Source organism: Delphinus delphis, chromosome 10 (assembly GCF_949987515.2).
Source record: "Delphinus delphis chromosome 10, mDelDel1.2, whole genome shotgun sequence".
NCBI classification, from domain to species: Eukaryota; Metazoa; Chordata; class Mammalia; order Artiodactyla; family Delphinidae; genus Delphinus; species Delphinus delphis.
The window spans coordinates 96431561-96457588 of record NC_082692.2 but is presented as its reverse complement, the minus strand read 5'-3'; the positions used below and the strand labels follow the sequence as shown (position 1 = coordinate 96457588).

Genomic DNA, 26028 nt, shown 5'->3' with positions numbered 1-26028 from the left:
TATAACTTTCTCATCTTGTTTATCTTTCATCTTCCCCTCCCAGGGCCTCTCGCCTTGCACAACTCCAGGAGGCACCATTCACAATGCATTCTGAGTTCTGCTCGGGGCTGCTTTTCCTGAGAATATTACCATGACTGGTGCTGACTTCCCAGAGTTGGGTGATGTGGACACCCTGGAGCTCCAGGAGGGTGGGGATTTTTTTTCTTTTTTTTTGGCGGGGGCTAGTTTGATCATTGCTGTGTTCCCATACCCAGAACGGTGCCTGACCTGTATTAAGCGTAAAGTAAATATTTGTTGAAAGAAAGAATGAAAAAGCCCCCAAAGAGAACCCATTTTACTGATGAGGAAACTGAGGCTCCATGAGTTATTGATTTGCCCAAAGCCCCACGAGACCCTGAGGTGGCTGGGTTTCCAGCAAGCCTGCTCCCAACAGCTGTGCAAAGCTGTGTGTCTGAGACGCCTGGCATTGTCCCTGCCACCCCATAATGCTCAACAAATATTAATGAGGTTGCCTACATGGGTCAGCCCCTCTCCTCTGCTAGACGATCCGGCAGAGTGACAAACTGTCACATAGCCATTGCTTTGAGAAATTGAATTAAATTGCATGTTGCAAAGAAAAGGTGGACCTTTTGGAGTTTTTGGAGGAAAAATCCCTAACCCAACTGCTAATGGTAGGAGTTTGCAGGGGCCTCTCAGGCCTCCCCAGCCCAGTTCTTTTTCCTGCCTCCTTCCCTTTTGTGAATGTTTCTTCCCCTTTTTGCTTGCAGTGAGTTCTGCTCTCCTGTAGGCTACAATGTGTCAGTTGTTATAAAATCCGGGAGGTGGAGCTTGGTGACGAGAGCAGTGGGGGGAGTGCTTGGCCAGCCCCGCAGAGCAAGCAGTCCGGCCCCCTGTTCACCCCGAGCTTAAGCCTTGCAGCAGGAGAACTTCCACCTCGCTCTCCTGGCTTTGAGCCTCACTGTACATCGGACCAAAGGCGCAGAAGGGAGGGAGGATGCGAGATGACCGGTTCTTTGGCAACCTGACCATCTCCTTAGCAGAGAGCCTTCGAAAGCCAGCCGGAGGCTGACTGCAGGACCAAGGAGGTGCCGCGCCTCTCGTGGATGTGTGTGTGTGTGTGTGTGTGTGTGTGTGTGAGCGGGTAAGCGGGTGTGAGGGTGTGTGTGTGCTTCACAACTGTGTGTGTGCATGTCCGGATGAGTGTGTGAGTACACCCATAAGTGTGTGTGTGTGTGTGTGTGTGTGTGTGTGTGTGAGTGGGGTGAGTGAGCGCTCTCGGTTATATTATTTTTTTGGAAGAAAAATCTTGAAAATATCAGGCAGGTTACCGTGCTCCTAGGGTGGTGGTTCTTCTTCTGGTCAAGAGGACTTGGCCAGACCAAGCTACTACAGACATTTTTCAGCGAGTAAAGAGAATTTTCCTCTGAGAACAAGAGGGATTTTTTTCCCCTGGCTCTGCAGCCAGTGAAAGAGATTTGTCCCTACACCTGTGAAATCGACCAGAGCCGTGTGATTACCAGGGCTGGAGCGAGGACTCGGGAAGAAAAGGAGCAATAAATCCAACAGCCTGTCAGTGCCTTTGGCCACATTGGAAGATGTCATCTCAAACTAAGTTCAAGAAAGACAAAGAGATCATTGCCGAATATGAAGCCCAAATAAAAGGTGAGATTTGGGCTGGGGAGTCATGCCTCCCCTCCCCTTTCCTTCTTCTCTTGCTTTGGCTTTTTTCCCTTTTCCTCCCTGCCATCATGAAATGCTGTTATGCATCAATAATCTTATTGTGAGGAGGAACAGTGGCAGCCGCACAAGTCCGGACTGGTTTCAACTGCAGAGAGCACTGGCGCTGGGAGTATGGATTGTAGAACGGGCGGCGATCACTGCATTGCAGGTGTGTGAGGAGGATCCTACGCCCTGCTTTAGGAGTGTCGCGGATACTCCATCATCTTGGCCATGACATGTCACTCTAAGGCCATTTTGACAGTCACTGCCTCCTCCCCCCGCCATGCAAAAAACCCCTTAATTTGATTTATTTTTTTAATGATCTGGGTTTTTTTCTCTCTCCTTTCTGGTTTTTGTCATTGCTTTGCCTCTGTCCCTTTCTCTGGGCTGGAATTCACATGCATGTGCTAAGGGAAGCAGCATCCCTGGGCTGCACTTCTTTGTCGGTGACTCTCAGCTGGACTGGGTTGCCATGGATTAACTGTTATGGAGCATATTGATCCAAACTAATGCAGGCATTTAGGCATAAAGAGCGAGCTCAGTGCAGAAAATGTATTGTCTCGCAGTGTGCAGCCCCGATCACCGTCTGTGCACTAGCGTTTAGGGTCATCAGCCTTCACTGAAAGCCAACAGCTCAGTGTGCTGGCTGGTAGGCGCTGCCTGGCTTCCGTAGTGTCAGGGAAAGCTTGCCAGGAGGATGAGGTGACCTCTGACTGCTTGTTCCAGCTTTAGTGCTACTCACTGGGTGCACACTCCTGTAAATCCACACTAGCAAGGGGAGAGAGGAAACCGGACACAATCGTATAGACAGATTCAGGCAGAATCCTTATTTAGGCCAGACTGGAGCTTCTCCCACCCTCATGAGTTCTAGGCTCAGCCTTGGCAAGGAAAACCTGAAAGCACCATCCACCATGCTCACCCTTTCTCTTGGGATGTACTCTAAGAGAAGCCTGGGCCTGGCCTCTTGGCATATGTTTTCTTTCTGGTCACAGTTCTCCTTGCTGCAACACAGGGTGTGTTGTGGTCTCCTGAAGAAAGAGTAAAGACAAAATACATCTTCGGGGCTGTTGATGCCTGCCCCTGAGGTTATAGGTGGACTGTTGAGCAAGTTGGTTATTTGGGGCTCCGGCAACCTGAGGTTCCACACCTGCTTCTAGGTGCTGCTGCAGCTCAAGGCTCAGTGACCCAGGAAGTGGGGTGGCCTCCACAGGAGCGGTGGGAGGCTGCGCATCACAGCTGCTGTACACGCTTCAGATGCTTGGGAAACTTTGGGAGGGGAGCAGCCATCGGGGGAGAGCTTTGTTTTTTTCCAGTCTCGCCAACCGTCTTGTGCCTTTCAGTTCTGCTCAAACCTGGCGTGCTGATCACCTCTCAGTAGACCCCAGGAAGAAATGAGCAGAAAACCCTGCTCTTCCCTGGGCTCCTCCTCTTTAGTTTTCAGTTCAGCGTAGAAGACAGTGATTTACAATGTTTCGGCGTTCCTGAAAATTTAGATACCCGCCCTTTATTGGTCAGAGATCTGAATTCTCTCGAGTGTTCAATACAAAGCCTGGTTTCAGCCTTTGCCTGCACACTTTTTAGGAAGTTTATGTTTTGTAAGACTGGCTGATTATTACTGTTTTTTAAAACTGAGTTTCCCTTGAAAAATGCCATAAGAGAGAAGGGTATGGTGAGTTTGGGACAGTCTGGAGTTTTTATAAGCATCGTCTTGGTAGAAAATGTGCTCATCTCATTTTTGAAGGATTGCCACCACTGGGCCCCTGAACTTTGCTTGAGGATCAATTAAGCATTTATAGCTCTGGCTGATTCTTTTACTTTTTAGTTTTTGCCTTTATTTTAACAACTAATTAGCACGGACAAGGTAATGCATTTCAGCAGGAAATTTGTCCAAATGATCTTGTCTCTTCCAGACTCTAAATGTCTCTGCATTCTAGTTAAAAGAGTTTGATTTTATTCCTTCAGGGTTGACACCCACACAATTTAGGTCAGGATGCTATTGCGCCCGAAATTGTCCGGAATCTTTTCTGTCAAAATTCTCTTTGTTCATCATCATCATCATAACTATTGATGTGTGTTCAGGGCTCAACTGTTTCCATGGCTCACTCCCAGACCTCACCACTCTTGGCCTACACAAAATACAGACAGGGTCTGTAGGAGCTCAGTTTTAGAGATGAGGAAACTGAGGCCTTGTAGTGTTAAATGACTTGCCCAAGGTCACAAGGTGGGAAATGTGAAGGCAGCTGGTTTTCTTCCAGGCCCAGTGTCCCCGATACATTGTTTGCCTGAAGCTGCCCCTTGAAGGATTGATGTCAGTAGCAGATGGCAGTTTTGTGGTGGGGACCGGCTGCCTCTCGATCACGGCCCATTGTTTACCCTCTTACTTTCCTCCCTTGCCTTTGTTGCTGGCCTCTGAAGAGCGTTTGACCAAACACCAAAAATAATGCCTGATGCCAATTACCTTCGGTATCATCTGGCCAGTTTGCCACAAACACTCCACCTAGTTTGACAGATTTTGTCCTCTGTGCATTTTGTGAGGGGAACTTTTGATTTTTAAAAATGATACTGAGTTCTTTGTTGGCTTAGTCCCTTTTTTCTCTTTTTGAAGCATTTACTGACCTAACAAAGGGGAATTTTTTTTTTTCTTTAAAGGGGAATGTTTTAAAACAGCTTTTTTTTTTCCTATTGTGAAAAATTTCAGACTCATGCCTTCTCTTGCCTAATCAGATACTTGAATCCCTTTGATTATATACCTGCAACACAGTAGTACACCACATGCTTGCACATTTCCAGTGATAGAGAACTCACCACTTCCCAAGCCCACAGATTCTATTTTTGGACCACTCTGGCTGTTGTAAGCGGTTTTTATGTTGGGTTAAGTATGTCTCTAATCCACCTTTTGGTTCTATACCTTGGGACTTCATAGAACAAGACAGATACTTCTTTCCCATGACTGCCCATTGGGTGTTTGGAGACTCCGATCATAACCCAGGGACTATGATTATCTCCCATTTGTTCATATAAGATGGTTCACTGCTGCTTTATCATCTTCACTCACCTTGGGAGCTACTGCATCCCGGGTTGCAAACTCCAGTGCCTTTGAGTACTTGGCAGGTAGAATAAGTGAGTGAAGCTGGCTAAGTAAGATGAGTTGTGGCAGCTGGCCCACTGCCTCAACCAGGGCAACATAAGAAGAGGTGGTAGTTATGGTCAGCCCGAGAGCACATGTCCTGTCCAAATGGGCAGTCTCTACTTGGGTTCAACCAGTTGTTACCACTTAGAATGTAGGCCCAGCCAGATCTTTCAATTTTTCAACAGTTACCAGTAATCTGGATTAGAGCTTTATGCTTTTGAAGAGATTTTGCCAAATAGACCTCCAAAAGATTGTACTGTCAAAAGCCTTCTTTAAGAGTGATACTAAGTTCTAAATGCGACTCTTTAAATGTGGTTGGAGAAAGAAAACCACTATCACTTCCTTTATGGTGTATGTAATGCTTCTATTAATACAGCCCAAGGGTTGAATTAGCCCTTTTCACTGCCCACCTCATCATTGCACTGTATATATTTTATCTGCTATATTTCTCTCATCCACTAGGCTAGGAGCCTTGTCAGAGAGAAGAAAATGAAGTGAATTTAATATGACTTGTTCTTGGTGACCCTGTGCTGGCTCCAAAGCGATGTTGCTTTCTGTCCGAGGTGTTCACAAGTGTCCCTTTATGAATCTGTTCAGGAACCATGCCTGAGAGTGACACCATATTCTCAGTCTGGAACTGGCAAGCTCGAACTTCTTTCCCCTCTTGAAAATCAGAACATTTGCCCATCTCCAGCTTTATGGCGCCTATCCTATTTTTCACAATTTCCTCAAAGATCCCTGATAGTGTTTGGTAATCTTATTTGCAGGTGCTCTCCACTGTCCTGGGCTCTAATTCGTCTTGCTGTTAGACATAATGGTCTGTTCTGCATTTATTCAGAATTCCCATTTCCATTTCATCTTAATAGAAAATGAAAATAGAAATGTAGTGATTGATTTTCGTGTTTTATTTTTTTATTACACATCCATATTCATTTTAGGCCATCTTCTTAATGGCGTAAGTCTAGAATTGGGGGGAAGAAGACAAGGTATTGAAGAAGATCACAGAGAAGTATTTATTTACTCATTCATTTATAGGTTCATTCAGTGAACATTGAGCATCGGCTTTGTTCTTAGTCTTGTGCTGGGTGTTGTGAGAGACGCAAAATATAGGATACATTCTTGGCTAAGAGTTTTCTTGGAATATGGCAATAAAATCAGTGAAGGAAAAGAAATTTAAAAAACCCCAAACATAAAAAACTTCCAACTCAGCACCAGAATGAATTTAGTCTTAAAGAGATTATGCGATAGAGTGATTGGACAATGACCTTAGGAGGCCTCACCACCTTCAGTGGCTTCAGTGAGGAAAGTAGGCTGGGTTGGGGAACAGTGGTGAGTAGTGAGGACTGTGGCTGATTAGAGAGCTCACTTAGAGGAGGCAGGCCCTGCTCAGCTCTCGCCTGTCATTACCATGAAGGGATGTGAGCCCAGAGTGGTTAGTTCTTTCAGTGTTTCCAGGGCATCTGGATTTTAAACCAAAGTCTCCTGATTATCATTTTAAATATTTAAAAATTTAACTTTTAAAACGTTTAAAAAATTGGGTTGTCTTTTTCATTATTGAGCTATAAGAGTTCTTTCTACATTCTGGATACAAGTTCCTTATCAGATATATGATTTGCAAATATTTTATTCCATTCTGTTGGTTATCTTTTCCCTTTTTTGATGGTGTCCTTTGAATCACAAAAGTTTTAAAATTTTTATGAAGTTCTGATTATCTATTTCTTTCTTTCTTTTCCCATGCTTTTGGTGTCATATCTAAGAATCTTTTGCCAAATCCAAGGCCATGATGAAAATCTCCTGATTTTTAAGTGGTAGCTCAAGTTTTTAAGAAACTCTTTGCTACATGAGCAAACCTGTCGGTAGGAGAGCTTCAGCCTGTGCCCACCAGTCTGCAACTTGTGGCCTACAAGTTGACATCCATAAAGGGTCTTGGTGATGGGGCCTCAGCCAATTTACCTGTTTCATCTTCAGTTGTTTTCTCTATTATAGGCCTGTGCTCTCATATCCACTTTAGACCAATTCCTTGTCTCTGCATCCTCCATACACTTTTTCACCTCCAAATATTTCCCCATTTGTGCCTTTATTCTGCTTAAAATGACTCCTTCTTCCCCTCTTTTTTTTTTCTTTTTTTCTTGTCTGGGCAACTCCTGACCATACTTCAATGCCTGCTCAAAGGATCCCTCTTCCATGACGCCTTCCTAATAACTCTTCTGGGCAGAATGAGTGATTCCTCACATCTGCCTCTCTATTTTTAGCCTTATTATCCTTCATTCCTATTTTATGTTTAGTCCTTCAGCCATGAACTCTTGAGGGCAGAAATGCTTATGGTCATTTTCATTTCCCCCATGTGATTGGTGTACAATCAGTTGAGTGAGTGACTGATAAGTTACTAATAAGAAGTTTTACTCTTATAACTCACAGCTCAAGCTCAAGCTCGAGTTATATTTTCTTTGACACTTGTCTTAGCTTGGGCTGCTATAACAATATACCATGGGTGGCTGGGTGGCTTAAACAACAGACATTTACTTCTCGTAATTCTGGAGGCTGGGAAGCCTAAGATCAAGGTGCCCACAGATTTGGTTCCTGGTGAGAGCGCGCTTCCTGGCTTGTAGACAGTTGCCTTCTCGCTGTGCTCACATGGTCTTTCCTCTGTGTGTGGAGAGAGAGCTCTCTATCCTCCTCTTCTTAGAAGGGGACTAATCCCATTATGAGGGCACCACTCTCATGATCTCATGTGAGCCTAATCACCTCCCAGTGGCCCTACCCATCTCCAAACACCATCACATTGGAGGTTAGGGCTTCAACATGTGAATCTGGGGAGGAACACCAAACATTCAACCCCTAACAATGTCATACTTTCTGTTCCATTGAAAGTGGAGCTTTTATTTGTTAAGGAAATATTTTTCATGGCTTGATGAGTTTCCTTGTTTGTGCCTGATAGGGGAGATGTTTGTCTATGGAGACTGGGTGAAGGCTGATGTGTTGAAAGCTTAGGTGATGTTTGGTGGGGTGATGTCTGTCACAGTCGTGGTGGGATGTGGTTGGGGCACATGGCACACCAGGCACCTCCCAGTCTGAGGAAATCAGTGGATCTGGGGGTCTATATTGGCCATTTCTGGAGTTCTCACCACCAGAGTTTATATGCTAGGGACGACCTTTCCTTTCCAGAAACCTCTATCATTTGTTCATTCATTCACTCACTCACTCACTCATTCGGTGACTGTTTCAAGCCATGCTTCATTTCAGGCTATACAGCTTTGCTTATCAGTGGGAGGTAATTTATTTATCTCTACGTCTCAGTCATGCATATGGCATCTCATTTTGTGATCCCCCAAATTCTGTGAAATAGTCATTATTATTCCTATTTTACAGATTAAAACGTAAAATTCAGAGACATAAATTGTATCAGATTGCAGAGTGAACAGTGGCAGAGCCGAGGTTTAAACTGGAGGCTTTCTGACTTCCAGTTGTACAGGGAGGCAAGATGTATGCCAGGGCAATTTGGCCCTGAAACCCAGGGGTTCCTTCACTGGGGGGCCAGTCTGGGGTGGGTTTTAGTCTTTGACTTCCTACCCTTCCTAACCCTTCCACACTCCTTCTAATCCAATCTCTGCTATCCCCTACTTAGCCACCTAGCTGTGTCAGATCCCTCACTCCCACTTTGAAAAAGGGCCCACTGGAGACTTGACGGAGGCTCCACCAGCCTGGAAATACAGAACCAGCAATCTTAGGTGTCTTCTGGTCCAACGCTCCCACTTTTTTTTTTCCCCTCCAGATGTGGAAGCTGATGTTCAGAGAAGACTTCTGGCTCGCAGGCACTTCTAGACCATATTTCTGTGAACACAAAAGCTCTATTCGCTTGGCTTGTTGCTGTAGCCTCATTGCTGTAGCCTTGTGCCTGCACCTCGTTGGTGATCAATAACCGCATGGAGTTGAATTGCTTTGGTGGGTGGGGCAAGCCAGGTGGGGACGGTTGCCTGGGAGGCAGAGCAGAGGTGCCTTGGAAAATAGGATGAGGCGGGGGTATAACATGGAAAGGAGGAGAGGAGGTGAGGCTGGTTCAGAAACTCGGTCCTGTCCTTGTAGCTGCCAGGAAGGGGACAGGGGTTGACGTCTTAAAGGTGCTGAGTTTCAGTTCAGAACTCTGGCCTAATACAGGCTGCAGCAAGCTGTATCCTGGGCTTGATTTCACTTGTAAATGATTTCTTCCTGATGGCTTGTTGGTGTTTATAAAATATCTTGGCTGCCCAGGAGTGGGGTTTTGGCTCTGTTCTCTTAATTTGTTTAATCATTAGGCCAATTTATGTTTGGAGTAGTGTTCCCTGAGGTGTATTCCATGAAATTGGATGTAAAGAGGCATTGGGTGGAAAAAAATAGCTCTGTGGTCAAATAGGTTTTGGAAGTTCTAGCATAAAGTGAGTTAAATAGGTTTGTTTCCCACAGGACTTGAATGTGTTAAGTGTGAACCGCCAAGAAGCGGGCCACAGACTTTCCTCAAACTTACTCAGCCTTGTAAACCTTTTTCATAGAATATCCCACAAGACTGTTCCAGAGATTACATTTTGGACAATGTCAGGCTACACAGTTTGTGGGTTACCCAGATTCTTTCTCTTTTTGCCTTTTGCCCAGTTCCCTAACTTTTACAGTTTCCTAAGAAGACAGTTTGAAGAGGGGAAGAGGTAAAACAAATACGTATCCAGCTCAGATAAGTGATATCAATGTGGTGTTTCGAGGTCACTTAGAAAATGTGGCTTTTGACATTTCCATTTACTGAGCGCTCAACCATTGATTTAAATGGTAATTTGGTGACAGTTCTTTCCTGATCAATATGCGTGGTGTGTGCGCGCGTGCCCGCCTGTGTGTGACAGTAAGGAGGTGCACTCAGCTGCAGGCAGTGTGCAAGGGACCTTGAATGGACCTTGGTGCCACCGCTGGGATCGCACAGTTGATGCCAGCTAATAACAATGCAGATGGACACGCAGAAGCCCGTGGCCTGTGGCGCCTCAGGGTGAGCAGATCTCAGCCACAAATCCAGGTGCAATAAAAATATGGTTTTCTTTATTTTTCTGTAACTCGATTTACATTTCACATCCCTATTCTGCTGCGAGTGGCAGAAATAAATCTAAGTGAATTGGGGGTTTTCCTCTTGTTTTCTCCAGTGTTGTGTCCCAAGGTGCAGGGGGACTGGGGCAATGCCAAGGGGACATCTGTTGTGGTTTATTATCAATCTACTTTGGCAACTACCAAGATATCCTCCTTCCTGTTGGGTCTGCAGTGGTCGGTCCAGCCAGTGGTCCTTCTCTGTTCCAAACCTGAGGCCATTTTGCCTGTTCCCCTCCTCACCTCCTTCTATGAGATTTGCAGGCACTGGGGGTCATCCTGGGACTCACACACCGTGCTGGGTCGTGAGAGACTCTGGGCATTAGTCTCAGGCCCATCTTGCTGTGTCCAGCACTCACTTCTCCTCCAGGACCTCCCTAGGGTGCTGCCTGGGGAAGTGGCCCAGTTCCTCGGGTCTCAGATTGTGCAAATATATGTGGACATTCCCTCATCACCCTCCTTCCCTGGGCTTGTCTGTGGTGAGGCAGGATGTGGGTTATTTTCTTACAGATCCATAAAATCTACACACACCTTGCTTTATAGTCTCCCAGAATCTTTATCCCTGTGTGGGGGAGGGAAGGAGAGGGGGATTAATAGGGGTGGTAGCCTGGCTCTTTGTCATCATTCTCTCAAAGCTATTGTCCATAACCCACATTCTTTCTCTTCTCCCTGAGGGCTGCGATTTTGAAAGTCAAAAGCCAAGAATTGACTCTTTCCCTGTATTATCCCTGAGACAGTGAACACAGAATGCCCTCCCTGCCTGAATAAGGTCCAGGAGGTCTAAGGAAATATGGGAGGAAAACCTTCAATATTTCAAAATATTAAATGCAGTGAATTTCCTTCCTTTTACATCTGCACCATCCTGGCCCAGGCCACCATCACCTCTTCTTGGGACCACGGCAACATCCCCCTAACTTAGGGTTTCTCCACCTCCGCACTACTGATATTTGGGGCTGTGTCTTTTTTTTTTTTTTTTTTTTTGGCGGTACGCGGGCCTCTCACTGTTGTGGCCTCTCCCGTTGCGGAGCACAGGCTCCAGACGCACAGGCTCAGCGGCCATGGCTCACGGGCCCAGCCGCTCAGCGGCATGTGGGATCTTCCCAGACCGGGGCACGAACCCGTGTCCCCTGCATCGGCAGGCGGACTCTCAAACACTGCACCACCAGGGAAGCCTGGGGCTGCGTCATTTTTTGTTGTGAGGGGCTGTCCTGCACCATGTGGGATGTTGAGCAGCATCCCTGACCTCTACCCACTAGGTAGAGGTGTCAGCAGCCACCTCCCCGCCCCCAAAGTTGTGACAACCAAAAATGTCTAGGCCTGCGTTAAAGCCGCTCTCCTAACTGGTCTCTCTGCTTCTTCTCTTGTCTTTATAGTCTGTCTCCCTGCAGCAGCCAGCAGTAATCCTCACACAATTTAATCTAATCATGTCACTTCCTAGTTTCAAACCCTCTGGTAGTATCTCATTGCTCAAGAATTGAATCCAAGCTGCTAGCTGGGCTTACGAAGCCCTACTCTGCCCATCTCAGCCAGCTCATCTCTCCACTCTCCTGGTGCCTTGAATTCTCTAAAATTGTACCCCCTTTGGAACTTTGCACTTAGCTTTTCCTTCTTTCTGGAATCCTCTTCCCCTGGATTGTCACATGGCTGGCCTCTTCTAGGTATTCAACTCTTGGCTTGCATGTCACTTCCTGACCACCCGATCTTAAGTATCTATGGAGTAACTATTGGATTAGCTGACTTGAAGTCTCAGGAGAGCACTTCAAGCTGTATGATGTTTTCCCTATACGATATTTTCCCTTCTTTTTTCTTTTTACCGGAATTGAAAGTCTTTAAGAACAAGAGTTTTGTTTCTCATGTCCATTTGTGTTTTGTTAGTACCTAGAATAACATTTGGTATATAATAGGTGACCGTGGGATTCGGTGAGTGAACGGTGAGTGTAGATGTCCTTGTGCTGGCCTTTTTTTTTAATATTTATTTATTTTATTTTATTATTTTAATTTATTTTTTTGGCTGCGTCAGGTCTTAGTTGCGGCACATGGGATCTTTGGCGAGGCATGCGGGATCTTTTTTCCTTGCGGCGCGTGTGCTCTTTGTCGCGGCGTGCAGGTTTTCTCTCTCTTGTTGAGGTGAGCGGTCTCAGTAGTTGCGGCACCTGGGCTTAGTTGCCCCACACGTGTGGGATCTTAGTTCCCCGACCAGGGATCGAACCTGCATCCCCTGCATTGGAAGGCGGATTCTTTACCACTGGGTCCCCGGACTTTGCACCTAAGCACACATGTATATTCTGCTTTGGGGTGCATGGGCTTGTACCAGGAATTGTAGTTTAGAGGCACATAATGGAGCAGATCCAGGCTTTCTGAAACCCTGACTGAGAGGTAATTCAAGAAGATGAAGAATCCAAAGAAGGGACAATTGTATCTATGCAGAGCCGTCCAACCTTTGGCTTAGAGGGGAATGAGATAGAGAGACCAGGGGCCACTTGCAGGGATACTGCAGGGAATTTAATGTTTTCTGTTGAGTTCCTATTATATAGCTGAAATGGGGACACAGAAATGGATAAAATATGATCCCTGTCCCTGTCTTCGATGGACTCATAGTTTTCCAGGAAAGATAGTTACAAAAATAGATTAATCAATTATAGTACAGTGTGGTAAGTACTGGGACAGCACTGGAATCACACACTGTGGAAACTCAGAGTGAAAGTGACAGCTTTGCTGGGGAGAGATGGAGAAGTTCTTCTAGAAGAAAGGACTTTTGGGTAGGGTTTTGAAGGATAAGTAGAAGCTCTCCAAGTGGTAAAAGGCATTTCATGAAGAGAGAACAGCAAGCGCAAAAGCATGGGTGTCATGAAAGGGCCTGGGTACTTGGACAATGGTGAGAAGTCTGATGTGGCTAAAATCCAGAGTAGGTAGCATGGAGTAGGGGTGGGAGATAAGACCAGAAGTGAGAGGATTTTGAAGTTCCTTTCTAACCACTGGCTCCTGTGAGTCTTTGACCTTGGAGACAGTGGATGAAACTCTTATTTTTTGATAATACTTTTTCCTGATTTTTGGGTATAATGCATGCTCATTCTTTTAAAAGTTTTGAAAATACAGGAAAAATAGAAGAATCTAGAAGTCACTACCTGAGATAATCACTGTAAAAATTCAGTGTATTACCTTTCAGACTTCAGATCTCTTTTATATCTATATATAACAAAAAATAGGATCCTAGGTCTTTAATGAAAAATTATAAAAATGAAGCTGATAGGCAAAACATCATAGGCCTATAGGCCTACGGCTTGAAATAGAGTATGACCTTACAATAAAGAGACTTTGCTAAGTAAGAACATCAGTCAATATGCATGACCTCCCACGTGTTTTGATGGTCCATGAGGGCTGGGGATTTGTTTGTCGGAAACCATTTTCTTGTGGTGATAGGTTTGTGTGTGGCCATTTCTGTCCCACCAGATTTATGTAAAACTCATCAAGAACTTCCCCATCTCCACATCTGTCCCAGCTACTTTCAGCTAAAAAATCTCCCCTTCCTGGTCCTGCATAGTCTCACTTCCCTGTTGGTACCCAGGCAGCTGTTCCTGCCTTTGGCAGGAAGTATTAAAAGGAGAGACCTGTCAAAGGCAAAGAATTTAGCCTCCACAGCAGGTTCCCCCTCCCTGGTGGTACCTTTCCTCATTGTTGGCCCTCTGCCCGCATCCCTGGTCATCAATGGTACTTTTGGGGTTCCTGTTTGCCGGTCTGCTCCTAGCAGTGGTAACCTGCTATCCCTTTTCTTCTGATGGCTGGTGAGGGTATTTCCTGGGTATGGTTTACTATAGATCAGTAAGTTTTCCAACTCTTTGTCAGACAGAAAGGCCTGGATTCCTGTAGGCAGGTAGAGTTCCTATGGAGGAATTGGAGCTTGGTGGGAGGGGACAACTCCAAAGGGGGACCATCCATAGCTTAGAGTGCCTTATAAGGAATTAGAGAGACATGCCATGAGAGGACCCTTACCAGTGAAACACCTTAGCCACCTTCAGGGACAGAAAAGAGTGGGTGTCTCTTCTCTGATTTCATTTGTACTAAAGAATGCAAACTGGCTGAGCAATGTGACTGCTCCCCAGCTGTTGTCTCAGCAGGATATTTCAAGCAGAGTTGCCAGCACGTTACTTTTTAGTTTACAGCATCTGTATTTTGATCAGTGGCCTCTCCAGACAGTATGTTTTGGATCTCCTGAAGACATATCATCTTGGGGAAACTGAGGCAGAACAACAGCCACTCTCTCACTTCTGACACCTGGTAACTGATTACTCCTGGACCTCCAACCCCAGTCATTTGGACTCCGGAGCTTTTGCCTGGTTTTGGTCTTTTGAGTTTACTTGTCCCTTGACAAAGCTAATGTAGGGCTTTGGCCTGATCAGTTCTGGCCCGACCCTCCTGTCTCAGGTCTTATCCTGAGTGTCTCTGTCTTGCTGGATCTCATACTTGGCATAATAGTGCCATCGAAACTCTGCGCCCAAAACAGCAGGGGGTCCTATTGTCTCCTGCCAGAAACACAGAATTTTTAGACCATTGGGAATAGTGGGAAAGAAATGTTGAGAATGTGGTGGGTCAGTCCACTTTGATTTAGTTTAACAAGTATTTATTGAGTTCCTTCTATATTCCCTGCCCTCATAGACTTTATAATGCTGTGAGGGAGACACATTTTAACTTGTAATTACAAAAAGATTGAGTATTATGTAAGGGTGGTTCAGAGTTCTTCAGGGAACCTGTAGCAAATGGATCTAAATTGCTGAAAATGTTGTGATTTCTGATATTGGTCTGTAAAACTGAATCATATTGGCTAAGCTTACCTCACCACCATTATTTCCTGAGTTATTTAAGATCTAGACCGAACCATCTTTCCATTTAGAGAAGGGTCAGAAGCTATCAAAATACTTAAGGGGTCAGGAAGATGGGTTCTTCTAAGAGAAACACACAATTCTTTGTGTAGAAGATAAAAGTAGTTCCAAAAAAGGAATTTTCTAATAGTTATACTCAAGTTGGTAAATATAATCATAGGATAAGTGCTTTTAAGGTGAAATTAAAGCCAGGGATCAACTGAAGAGGATTGAAAATCATCTTGGTTGGATAGAGTTATGCTAAAGTCACAGAAATTGGGTGAGACAAGAATATGGATTGTGGAAAGAGGCAGCTGTGTTATGGGGGGGACCGTGCTCTGGATGGAATTGCACAGACCTGGGTTTGTGTCTTGGCTTATGGCTCATCAGCTGAGTGATGTCTTTTTTTTAATCCAAGAAAGAAGAAAAATAGATATAATACCTCATCAGTTTCCGTATATGAAAAATGGGGATAGTCATACCTACTTGTGTGTGTGTGTATGTGTGTGTGTGAGAATTAGTTGAAATAACACACATCAGAATTTCCAGCATGCTGCTTGGCACACAGGAGCATTCACTGAACGATGGAAATGTTAGCTCAACCACTCAGAAGGTCACCAACATTGAGTCTTTGGACAGTGAACCTGAGCCTACAGGTGACGCCCTCAGTGAGTGTACCAATTAGTAGGGAGAGGAAAATGCAACAGTACTGGAAAACCATCAGTAGAGGTGGCGTTACCTGTATGGGCAGCTGGGAGAGGAAGGTTCCAGTAACTCTTAGACAGGCATGATGCTTTCTTTGCCTATTGCAGTGTTTTTACCCGGTGTGGCTCCTGGGCTACCTGCATTAGAATCTCTGGGGGTGGGACCTGGGAACCTGCGTTTTACAAGTGTCCCAGTTTTCATGAACTTGAAATATTTGGACCTGGACTGTGGTGAACTCACCAACTTGACTGTCTGTGTATCTTTTTTTGAAGGCAAAAGAACATTTAGTTGCCATGTCGACTACTGATGAATGAGAAAAAAAACAAACCTGAACCCCCAGTGTGTGTGTGTGTGTGTGTGTGTGTGTGTGTGTGTGTGTGTGTGTGTGTGTGTATGTTACAATCCTGTGTTTTTTTTTAATAAAAAATGTTTGTCTTTATTTATTTAGGTGTGCCTAAAAAGAGTCTGATAGTTCTTACTGACTGGTAATGATGTTTATTCTTGGGAACTAGGAATGGAGTGGAAGTCAGGGATGGGGCAGGATGGTAGTGACAGGGAACAGCAGAAAGGAGACCTTTTCTCCTTATATTGTTCAATATTGATTCAATTCTAAAATAATGAGCATGATTACTTTTCTAATTAAAAAGCCACCAAGATGACAATAAGTAAGGAATTTGACAAATTTTCCTGCTGTGGAGGATGTTCAGACATCAACTGAACTATAAAAGAAAAGAAAAGAAAGAAATGTAGAAAGAAAGAAAGACATCTGCAAGAGATACTTAAGTTATGCTTAACTTCTTGTGGTGCTCGTTATATACAGTAAGAATGATTGCTGAAATGCAATGTATTATTTTACTGGATTATTCCTCCATGTAGCGAGGAAGATTTTTTTCCCTGCTCTTCCACAATTCTAAGAGATGGTCCTAGAGGGGGAATAGTCAAGCCCAACCATTTAGTTTATTGGGTTTAAATCAGAAGCCATTGTGGTGCTGTGTCCAGAGTCTGGGATTCAGAGGCACAGACCTGATTTTCATCTCTGATCTATCTTTTGAGCAAGGCACATCTCCATTCTGCATCCTTGCTTCCTCATCCGTAAAATGAGGGTGTTATCTACCTTAAGGGCTAGTTGCTGCGAGGATCAAATGAGGTGCTGTGTGAGAAAGTAAACTCTAGAGTGCTGCAGAAATGTTAATTATTTCTATTTTTGCCTAGCTCCCCCCGCGGACATGCTGCTATTACCGCCGCGTTGTTTATGTGTCTGTCTCCCTGTGAGCTCATTGAGTGCAGGGGCCTTGTTTTATTCATTCCCTGAATTCTTATGCCTAGTGCCTGCAACACAAGAGGCATTCAAAGCAAGTTCTGGAATAGCTATCAAGGATAGAAAAATACGTGCACAGTTAGGTTTTGGCTTATGAAAATATTAAGATGCTTTTCCAGGAAATGCTGTCTTCTACTTCTATTTAAAGGAATTAAAAAAAATTCATCCAAGTCGACAACAGAAATGATACTGCCAGGAGAAGGTAAAGAACTTTATTAAGGAAAATTTAATTGCCCAGTTTCTAAAGAGACAGCCACATCTCTCCATCCTCATTACTGTCAAGTGCGGGATGGCTGTTTCCAGGGAGGGCAAGATGAATGAAAAAAGATTGTGAAAAGGCAAATCCTGATACCCCTGGAGAAAACTCTCCCAAGAAACAGGAATGCCCCCTGGATCACCAGTTTCCTTTATTGTTTGTCAGAGCCCTAGAATAAGCCTTCTCTGGACTCCTCAGACAATGGCCCTCTTTGGCCTCTACCCCAGACCTTGGCTGGTGAACCACAAAGTCCCTTACTTCCCCTGGAAAATAAGTTGCTTGACAAAACTGGAAGGATTATCTGAGGCCCAATTTAGGGGCTCCGCTACCTCTAAGACCCAGATAATTATCATCTGAATGGGCAGAGGGGTGGACTGGGGCCAAGACTGGAAACAGAGCCCTGGTGTAGATCTGCAGTTAGAGCAGAGGGGACCAATCTCAGCTTTGGCAGTCTGGACCCTTCTCCAGCACTGCCACGAATCTGCACTGTCTTCTGCCTTTCCCGTACCAGTTGCCTAAGCACAGGACAGCTGGAGAACACCATTACATAGGTTCATAATTGTCCAAACAAGTGCTGATTGCTGCATGGACCGTTGTCAGCCTAGATGAAGTCTCTAGTGGCCTGCCAAAAGGCTCTGCCCTGTTCATTGTTTTAATTGAGTATTTGGATGAGGACATGAGCATGTCTATCCAGTTTGAGAATGTCAGGAAACCAAGGAGTGCAGGCTTGGTGGTAAGGACATGTTTTTTTAAAAAAATATTTATTTATTTATTTATTTGGTTGTTCTGGGTCTCAGTTGTGGCAGGCTCATTAGTTATGGCTCAGAGGCTCCTTAGTTGTGGCATGTGAACTCTTAGTTGCAGCATGCATGTGGGATCTAGTTCCCTGACCAGGGATCGAACCCAGCCCTCCTGCATTGGGAGCATGGAGTTTTAACCACTGCACCACCAGGGAAGTCCCAGGACCTGGTTGTTGGTATAGAACTGCCCGAGTTTTGCAGCCCAGCTTCTCTACTTTCTAGCTGTGTGACTTTGGGCAAGCCTTTTCATCTCATTGAGCCTCAGTTTCCCCATATGTAAATTGGAGATAATTATCCAACCTCAAAGAGTTATCTAGGGGGTTAAGTTAGATAATGAATGTAAAGCCCTCCGCACAGTGCCTGGCACATAGTAAAGACTCAGTGTTGGTTATTATTATTAATAATCACAAGTATAAGAGTAATATGGTAGGCTTGGGAGTCCAGTAGATCTGGGCTCAGATTTCAGCTGTGCTGCTTATTAGTGTGGACAAATTGTTTAACTTCTCTGAGGCTCAGCTCTCTGTACCACTGTAAAATAGGAACAATAATACCTATGTTGGGCCTTTCTGCAAAGCACTCAGGCCAGAACAGACACACAGTGGATGCCCCATAAACAGTGGTTATCATTAAGAGAAACAGCACATCGTGTGGCAGACAGAACCAGGAAGCAGAGAAATCTTAAGAGAATGGGATGAGGTACTGACTCTAAAAATGTGAGTTTAATAGTATCTTTAAGAGAATACTACCAACTCTTCAAGAGAAAGATATTGAACTCTGAAAGGAATTTCTCCTTTGAATAGATAGAAACATGAATGGGGCAATAACAAATTGGCCTTTGGTTAGGATGCCAGACCTTGGACCCTGGCCCCAGCCTGGTCCCTTGTCCAGGTGGCTTTTGCCCCTCCCACCCCCACCCCCCCGGGAGGTTCCAGAGGGAAATAGATGATAGAGGCCACGGACTGGGAAATGAACACCTGGCTTGAAGCTGTGGCTCAACACCCTAATGCAGAAGTCTGGTTCTCTACATGAACTCCTTTGGCCCAGGCGGCTTGGGCATGCAGGCCTCCCCTCCAAGCCCATACTTGAATCTTGGTTCTGTTGCTCCAGGGTAACCAAAGCTGGTCTGGAGCTTGAACCTCTGCCCCGTCCCTGTAGGGACCAGCCTGGACAACTGCCCTGACTTTTCTCTGAGATGCCAACAGGCCTAACCAGACACAAAGGAGAAGAGAGAGTCAGAAGCCTGGACTCACCTAGACTTGACCTTTGACCTCCTTGGAAGTACAACCTCTTGGAATTTTGGTCTGCAAAGGTGCCTAGAACCTGGCAAGTGTATAATATTGTATCACTCCAATGGATGGATTCCCATGCTCTTCATTGTGACCCTGACTTGGAAGAAGTGAATTGAGTTGGCCTTTAGCTCACTAGAGGTCAAAATCCCCCTCCCTCCCCATCCTTGTTGACCTTTCTTCTAACACCACCAGGAGCTTAACAGCCAAGCCTATGGTCAACTCAGGGTGTGGCTATCTCCCTTTGTGGAAGAAGTCAATGGAGAATCAATGACTCCCAGACTGCATCCTCAGAAGTCTGGATTTAAGAATGACTCCTTGATATCCTTCTCTTTCTCCAGATGTTTAAAGCAGCTCAAAACTAAAAAAAAAAAAAAAAAATTCAACTTATTTTCTTCCAGACCAGCACTGATCACCAAGCAAGATGTATTTTATTGAGATGCACAACAAAGTGAGCAACTTCATAGAAAAATCTGTATTTTTGACTCTTATGAGACAAACCAGACGATCTGGTGTGCTGGGCCCCTGTTCCCTCACAGCAGCCAGTCAGCCAGAGCTGAGTGGCAGCCGCCGTTCTTAGATGAGGCCTGCACTCTTAAGTCTCCACTATTTCCTGGGCCAGGAGCTTCTCCTGGGTCCCTACACCCCCTTATCTCACACCCACTGCTTCATTCATTTCCCTAAGCTCCCTGGTTTCTATGGGCAGTTGGGTTTGCCATTTCTTAATAAGGCCAAGAAGTTACATTCTATCTTGTCTTTCAAATTATGCTCATCAGATAGGATTGCACAATGAGAATCACATGACAGCATAGCAAATGGTGCAATATCTATGAAACAAAAATGCCTGACTTGCCACCATCCTTTCAAATTTCAGAATAGAGACTCCCTTTCATTACTTTAAGTAAAGCCTTTACTTTTCCTCAAGGATGAGTTTGAGGTTGGAGTCCAGGGCAAGACACTCTCCCCCAAGGAGAAGCACTGTGGGGGCTGCCTCTGACCCGTCCCTGAGGGGAACTGGGGGGAGGTGGGCTGGAGGGCCCTTCAGCTGCTGGAGGCCATTGAGGACCTGGTGATGTGGTGGGTGGCGGCCTTAGTCATCCCCCTGTAGTAGTCACAACACATTTTTAGTAGTTAAAAAATCCCCCAGTGTAAGTTGATAGTTTGCACACTGAAGCACAGTTCACTAAAAGCAATTCTGCTCAAACAGTGTGGTCCAGGAACTGTGCATTGAACTCTGAAGTCAGACCCAGAATGGAATTTCAGCTTCACTACTTACTGATTGCTTGACCTTGGGCAAGTCATCTCACATCTCTACGCCTCAGCTTCCACCTCCTTAAAATGGGCACCTCGCTGGACTCTTTTTTTTTTTTAATTAATTAATTAATTTTTGGCTGTGTTGGGTCTTTGTTGCTGTGTGCACGGGCTTTCCCTAGTTGCGGCGAGTGGGGGCTACTCTTCGTGCAGTGCGCGGGCTTCTCATTGCTGTGGCTTCTCTTGTTGCGGAGCACGGGCTCTAGGCGCGCGGGCTCAGTAGTTGTGGCTCGTGGGCTTAGTTGCTCCACGGCATGTGGGATCTTCCCGGACCAGGGCTCGAACCCATGTCCCCTGCATTGGCAGGCGATTCTTAACTGCTGCGCCACCAGGGAAGTTCTCTCTGGGACTCTTGTGAGGATTAAATGACATAATTCACACTCAGTATTTAGCTTAGTGTCTGGAACGTGGGTCACACTCTGTTACGCTTCCCCAGATGTGAAGGGCTTGATCTGATCCAAGAGTGAGATTAGAACATCTAGAGCAGAACCGGCGGCTTGCAGGCAAACTTAGACTCACTAGTGTGTTTTGTTTGGCCTTTGGAACATTTACAAAGGTGAATTAATTCCCAACATTAAAAAATTAGAAAGTCTTTAAAAAATCAGGAGACTTTACATAAAAATCCAGATTTCTGGCATTTCTTATGAAATGGGAAGATCTAGAAACACTGGGCGCCTGTTTTCAGACAGAGGCAAGAATTGGCTGCCCCCTCCAACTGGGGCACAGGCTCCACTTTTTCTAGGGCCCACCTAGTTCACTTCACTCATTTTTGTTACCTGCTTGGGCGTTTGAGTTTTTTGATCTGGAGGAAGGGACCAACCTTCATTCAATCCTCCATAAATATTTCCAGCAACCAGGCTTTGGAGAAGGAGACAGCAGGTCGTATTTACTGGCAAATGCCCCAGTGCCTTCTGTGTTATTGATTGCACGCAGGGCCCTCAGCTCCAGAAATCTGTGGAGCAGAGGTAGTGCCAAGGTCCTCTTAAAAGAATCTGGGACACTAACAAAGATTTGTACCTGTTAATGGATGGCTGCCTTATCACAACCTGTAGGTGGGCTGAAATTTAAGAAGGAAGAAAGTGTAAAGCTTGCCCTTCTGTCTAAGAACCCAGCTGGCCAAGCACAGACTGGGGAGAGGTGTGCTCAGCAGAGCGCTGGTGAAAAAGACTCAAGGTTCTCGTTGACATTAAGTTTGGTGTGAGTCATGGGGAGGCAGCTGCCAAAAAACGTAATCTGATTTGGGGCTGGGTTTATGGAAGTTTAGTGTCTGGAAGACCTTTCTAACAATTAGAGCTGTCTTGAAAGGACAGGCAGACAGCCTCAGGAAGCCTCAAGCTCCCTGGTGTAGGAGTTTCAAGCTGGGTGACATGCCCCTGGAAAAGATTGTCAGAGTGGGGATTTAGGCATCAGAGGGAGGTTTGTTCTAAGTGACATATAAGGTCTCTGCCAACCCTGTGATTCTGCTTCCTGCAGCCCAGTGGAAGAAGATAATTTCCTTAACAAAAGTAAAAATCTTGCTTTCTGATAGAGAAAAGCAGAACACGCTGAAGAGGCAGCCATTTTGCTCGGACTCTGTCAAAGTGGAAATGTAAACTTGCAGCTCTCACCTAGAGATTTGGACAGCACACGTCACTGGCCCTGCTTCATTCCTGAACCTCATCTCACCTGCAACGCCGTCCCTAACGCCCCCCTCATTTCTCAGAGATGGAGGGGGTGATGGGGAAGGATCTGTTTTGCACATTCTGGTAATTTGTTTAAGCTGAACTTTTATGCAGAGCTTGCAAACTGAAGGCACACAGGCCAGATCCAGCCCTTAGTCGTGTTTGATTTGGCCTGGACTGTGTCTTTGAAAAATGTGAATTAGATGCCAACAAGTAAAAATGAGGAGATTTCACATAAAATCTGGACTTCCAGCACCTTTTTAAAAAGTCAGAAGGTCTGGCAGCGCTGGGCCTGCATTCCCATGTGGCAGCACGCGATGGGGCTGAGCGCCAGAGCCCTTCCTGGATAGGATTCGAGCTCTCACTTGGCCACTGTCCTCATCCCCCTAACCTCGCCTGCTCTGCTAGTTCACCTGAGCCCCCGAGGCCCCTATAGTTACTGGAGTTAGTGACACCTGGTGTAGTGTTGTGGTGGTTGTTTATTTTAATCAAAATCTCATTGAACTTTTATTTTCATTATATAAAAGTCACAGATTTTCTCCAACTTTGGAGGGAATATCATGTTTGGGATGGTCTGACTTAAAATACGGCCTTTGTGGTTTGCCTGTATTTCACTTTCTAGGAGGCGGGTTGAGTGGGGCACCTCAAAGAGGAATTAGACATCTTCAGAGCAGCAGGAAGCAAGATAAAATCTGTATCTCAGGAAAGACTTGCTATAGGTGCCAAGACAGTGTGGACCAAGAATGCAAACAGCACCAGTGTCAATGTCAAATTGAAATTTTCCTCCAGGACTAACTATACAGAGGATGCCTTACTCTCTGAGGAGCAGAAGAGGTTTGTTTATTTAAGCATGACCAGTACATTGGGCAGCAGTTTGTTTGCAAGGCTATATCAAAATGCCCTGCATGGTCAGAGACATCTTTAAGGTGCAGTCCTGGATGCCTCTTGGTCATCTCCCCAACAGTGTGGCAGGCAGCTGGGGGCTACAGGGGAGGGTTGGGAGTAGGGTGGGGGGGAGCAGAGATGCTTTTGCAGCTGCTCCTAATGAATAACGTTGGCTTGCATACCATCAGCCCCCGTTTCTTGCATCTCAGCAGACACCCCTGCCTCTTCTTTTGAACTGCTCCAAGGCTTCTGATGGTTTTCCTTATATTGATCCAAATCTTCACCCTTGTAACTTCCACACCATGGGCCTGTTCTGGAGCCATGCAGAACAATGGCTTCCCCTTGCACAGCACAGCCCTGCAGATGTCTGCCTAGTGGTTTCCTCTGTTTTGCGAGCTGGCTGACCTTCCCCGCTTGGAGGGGATGGGGTGTGGGCGGGGTCGCGGAGAGACCAGGTGGAGGTGGCTGAGACAGTGTTGCTCACAGGTGGCTCCCAAGCTGGCTGCTTCTGCTTGGAAGCCTGAGTTTCGTATGAAGCACCTTCCTCTCCAGAGGCTCCTGGTGCCAGCCTCAGAACCTCTCTGCCAGCTGCTGGGGTCTGAATCTTCTTAGGAAACTTTGGTATTTGGTGGTAGAAATTGCAAGAACTTCACCAGAAGCGAGGATGGTCAAGGGCTGTTAGCTCAGTGTCTGATGGCTGCTAGGAGTCAGGGGAGTGAGGCCCACTGTGGGCTTATTGGTTGGCTGCCCCACTCCGAGACAGAATCTGCTAGACCCTCATCCTGCTTGAGTCTGTCTCTTTGCTCTTAGGTTCTCAGACTGAAATTGTCCAACCCAGACCTTCAAAATCCTTAGGAACTCCCTCCAACACCACTTCCTTGTAGAACGAGCCCCTCCCTGCATGGGACCTTGGGCTTATCACTTAGGAAATGCCCTTCTGGTCTGAGTATTTCTAGTGTAGACAAAGGGTCTTGTCTGGCTCTCCACAGTCACGTGGCGGCGATTTTCTGTTTTTACTGTAGTTGCCTCAGTGTATCCTTTTATTGAGTCATCCTTTGCCTGTTATTTTCCTTTCACCTTTCCCTAATCGTTGTTTGAAGACTTGCCTTTCTTGGGACCTTTCTTCCACAGATAGACGTGGTATTTGTGAATTGTGGTTATTCTAGGAAGACTTATCTCTTGGGAGTGCCAGGGACTGTCTGTGACTACTTGGCATCTGGAAGATGCTGGATCTTTATGGTAGGGGAGAAGATGGGCAGGTGCCATCTGAACTGCCTGGAGAGGGTTAGAGTTGCAGGATGGTGGGTGGGTGGATGGTGTTTCCATATATCCATCTCCCTTCCCACTTTCTTCCTTCTGTCCCCTTCCCCACAATCCCCACTTCTTGTTTTGGAAAAGGAAATGGCAACATCCACTTCTAAGTAGCGTGACATCTCAGTATAACATCATTGTTGTTTGCTAATCTGGGGCCCTGGCCATTCCCTACCTGACCTGCTTCGCCTTCCCTGCGCACTTCCTTGCATCTGAGTCAGAAGTAGGGAGATCTTGGACTTCCGTGGTGGCGCAGTGGTTAAGAATCTGCCTGCCGGGGCTTCCCTGGTGGCGCAATGGTTGAGAGTCCGCCTGCTGATGCAGGGGACGCGGGTTCGTGCCCCGGTCCGGGAGGATCCCACATGCTGCGGAGCGGCTGGGCCTGTGAGCCATGGCTGCTGGGCCTGCGCGTCCGGAGCCTGTGCTCCGCAACGGGAGAGGCCACGGCAGTGAGAGGCCCGTGTACCAAAAAAAAAAAAAAAAGAAAAAAGAAACAAAAAAAGAATCTGCCTGCCAATGCAGGGGACACGGGTTCGATTCCTGCGCTGGAAAGATCCCACATGCCATGGAGCAACTAAGCCCGTGCGCCACAACTACTGAGCCTGCACCCTAGAGCCTGCGAGACACAACTGCTGAGCCTGCGTGCCACAGCTACTGAAGCCCACGTGCCTAGAGCCTGTGCTCCACAGCAAGAGAAGCCACCGCAATGAGAAGACTGCGCACCGCAACAAAGAGTAGCCCCTGCTCACTGCAGCTAGAGAAAGCCCCGTGCACAGCAACGAAGATCCAATGCAGCCAAAAAAATAATTGGAAAAAAAAAAAAAAGAAGTAGAGAGGTCTTTTGTCTCAAAGAGTTGTTCCATTAACTGGTGTTACCCAAAGTATTACCTTTGGGTAATACTTGGTGACAAAATCCAGTTGGTGCTGTAGGTGATACATGGAAAAGCTAGGGGCATGGAGCATGTATGCGTGGAGTATGAGCAAGGGTCTTTTCTTGGGGGGGAGATCAAATGTTCCTTCTGCAGGAGGATCTGTCCCTATCAGAACCCCATGGCTTGTGGAATGGCTTTGCGTGAAGAAACAGCCTATCTGGAGCCCATGTCATTCCTGTAGTGCGGGGAGCTAGTCAAACCTTCAAGAGGAGAGGTGCCTATCTTCCATCCAGAGTCAAGATTAATTGATGTTCTTTAATGGAAACAAATTGAATCTCTCAGCAACCCTTCCCATTAGGCTTCCAGTAGTGCACTATTCTATGGAGGCCAGGTGAGTTCTTTAGAATCAACAGGTTCTTGGAAACAGTTGACTCCTTGAAGCTCTTCATGTCTTTCCTCAGAATGGCTGGTGGGAAATGGAGAGAAAATACCTTTAAGTTACTGGGCTGAAGGTGTGATTCTCATTTGCCTGTGGTTTGCTCGACCCACTCACATTGTTGTCGCATTTGATCTTCCACAGCCTGTGGGGCAGGTAGAGCTGGGTTATTATCATCTGTATTTTATAGGTGAGGAACTCTCTAGACTCTGGAACACCAGTCCCTCAAGATGTCTGCTCTAAAAAGGGCTGTGTGTTCAAATAGGCATGAGAAGCATTCTAGTGTGTTCCCTCCTTAGAGAGTCATAGAGCACAGCTGCATATTAAAGGCTCTGATAAGTCCTATAAAAACAAAGAAAATATTTAACCCATTGTTTCCTGAACT

General features: G+C 45.9%; 1 protein-coding gene across 3 annotated transcripts in view; it reads left to right on the top strand.

The window, feature by feature from the left end:
* Positions 1-896: 896 nt before the first annotated feature.
* The window catches only part of SRGAP3 (SLIT-ROBO Rho GTPase activating protein 3), a 254990-nt gene continuing 229858 nt past the window's right edge, over positions 897-26028 (top strand). For all 3 annotated transcript variants that reach the window (XM_060022967.1, XM_060022966.1, XM_060022965.1), the window contains exon 1: positions 897-1662. In XM_060022967.1, coding sequence (XP_059878950.1) covers positions 1596-1662 — 67 coding nt within the window. In that variant the 5' untranslated portion in view covers positions 897-1595. The remainder of the gene's footprint in view (positions 1663-26028) is intronic.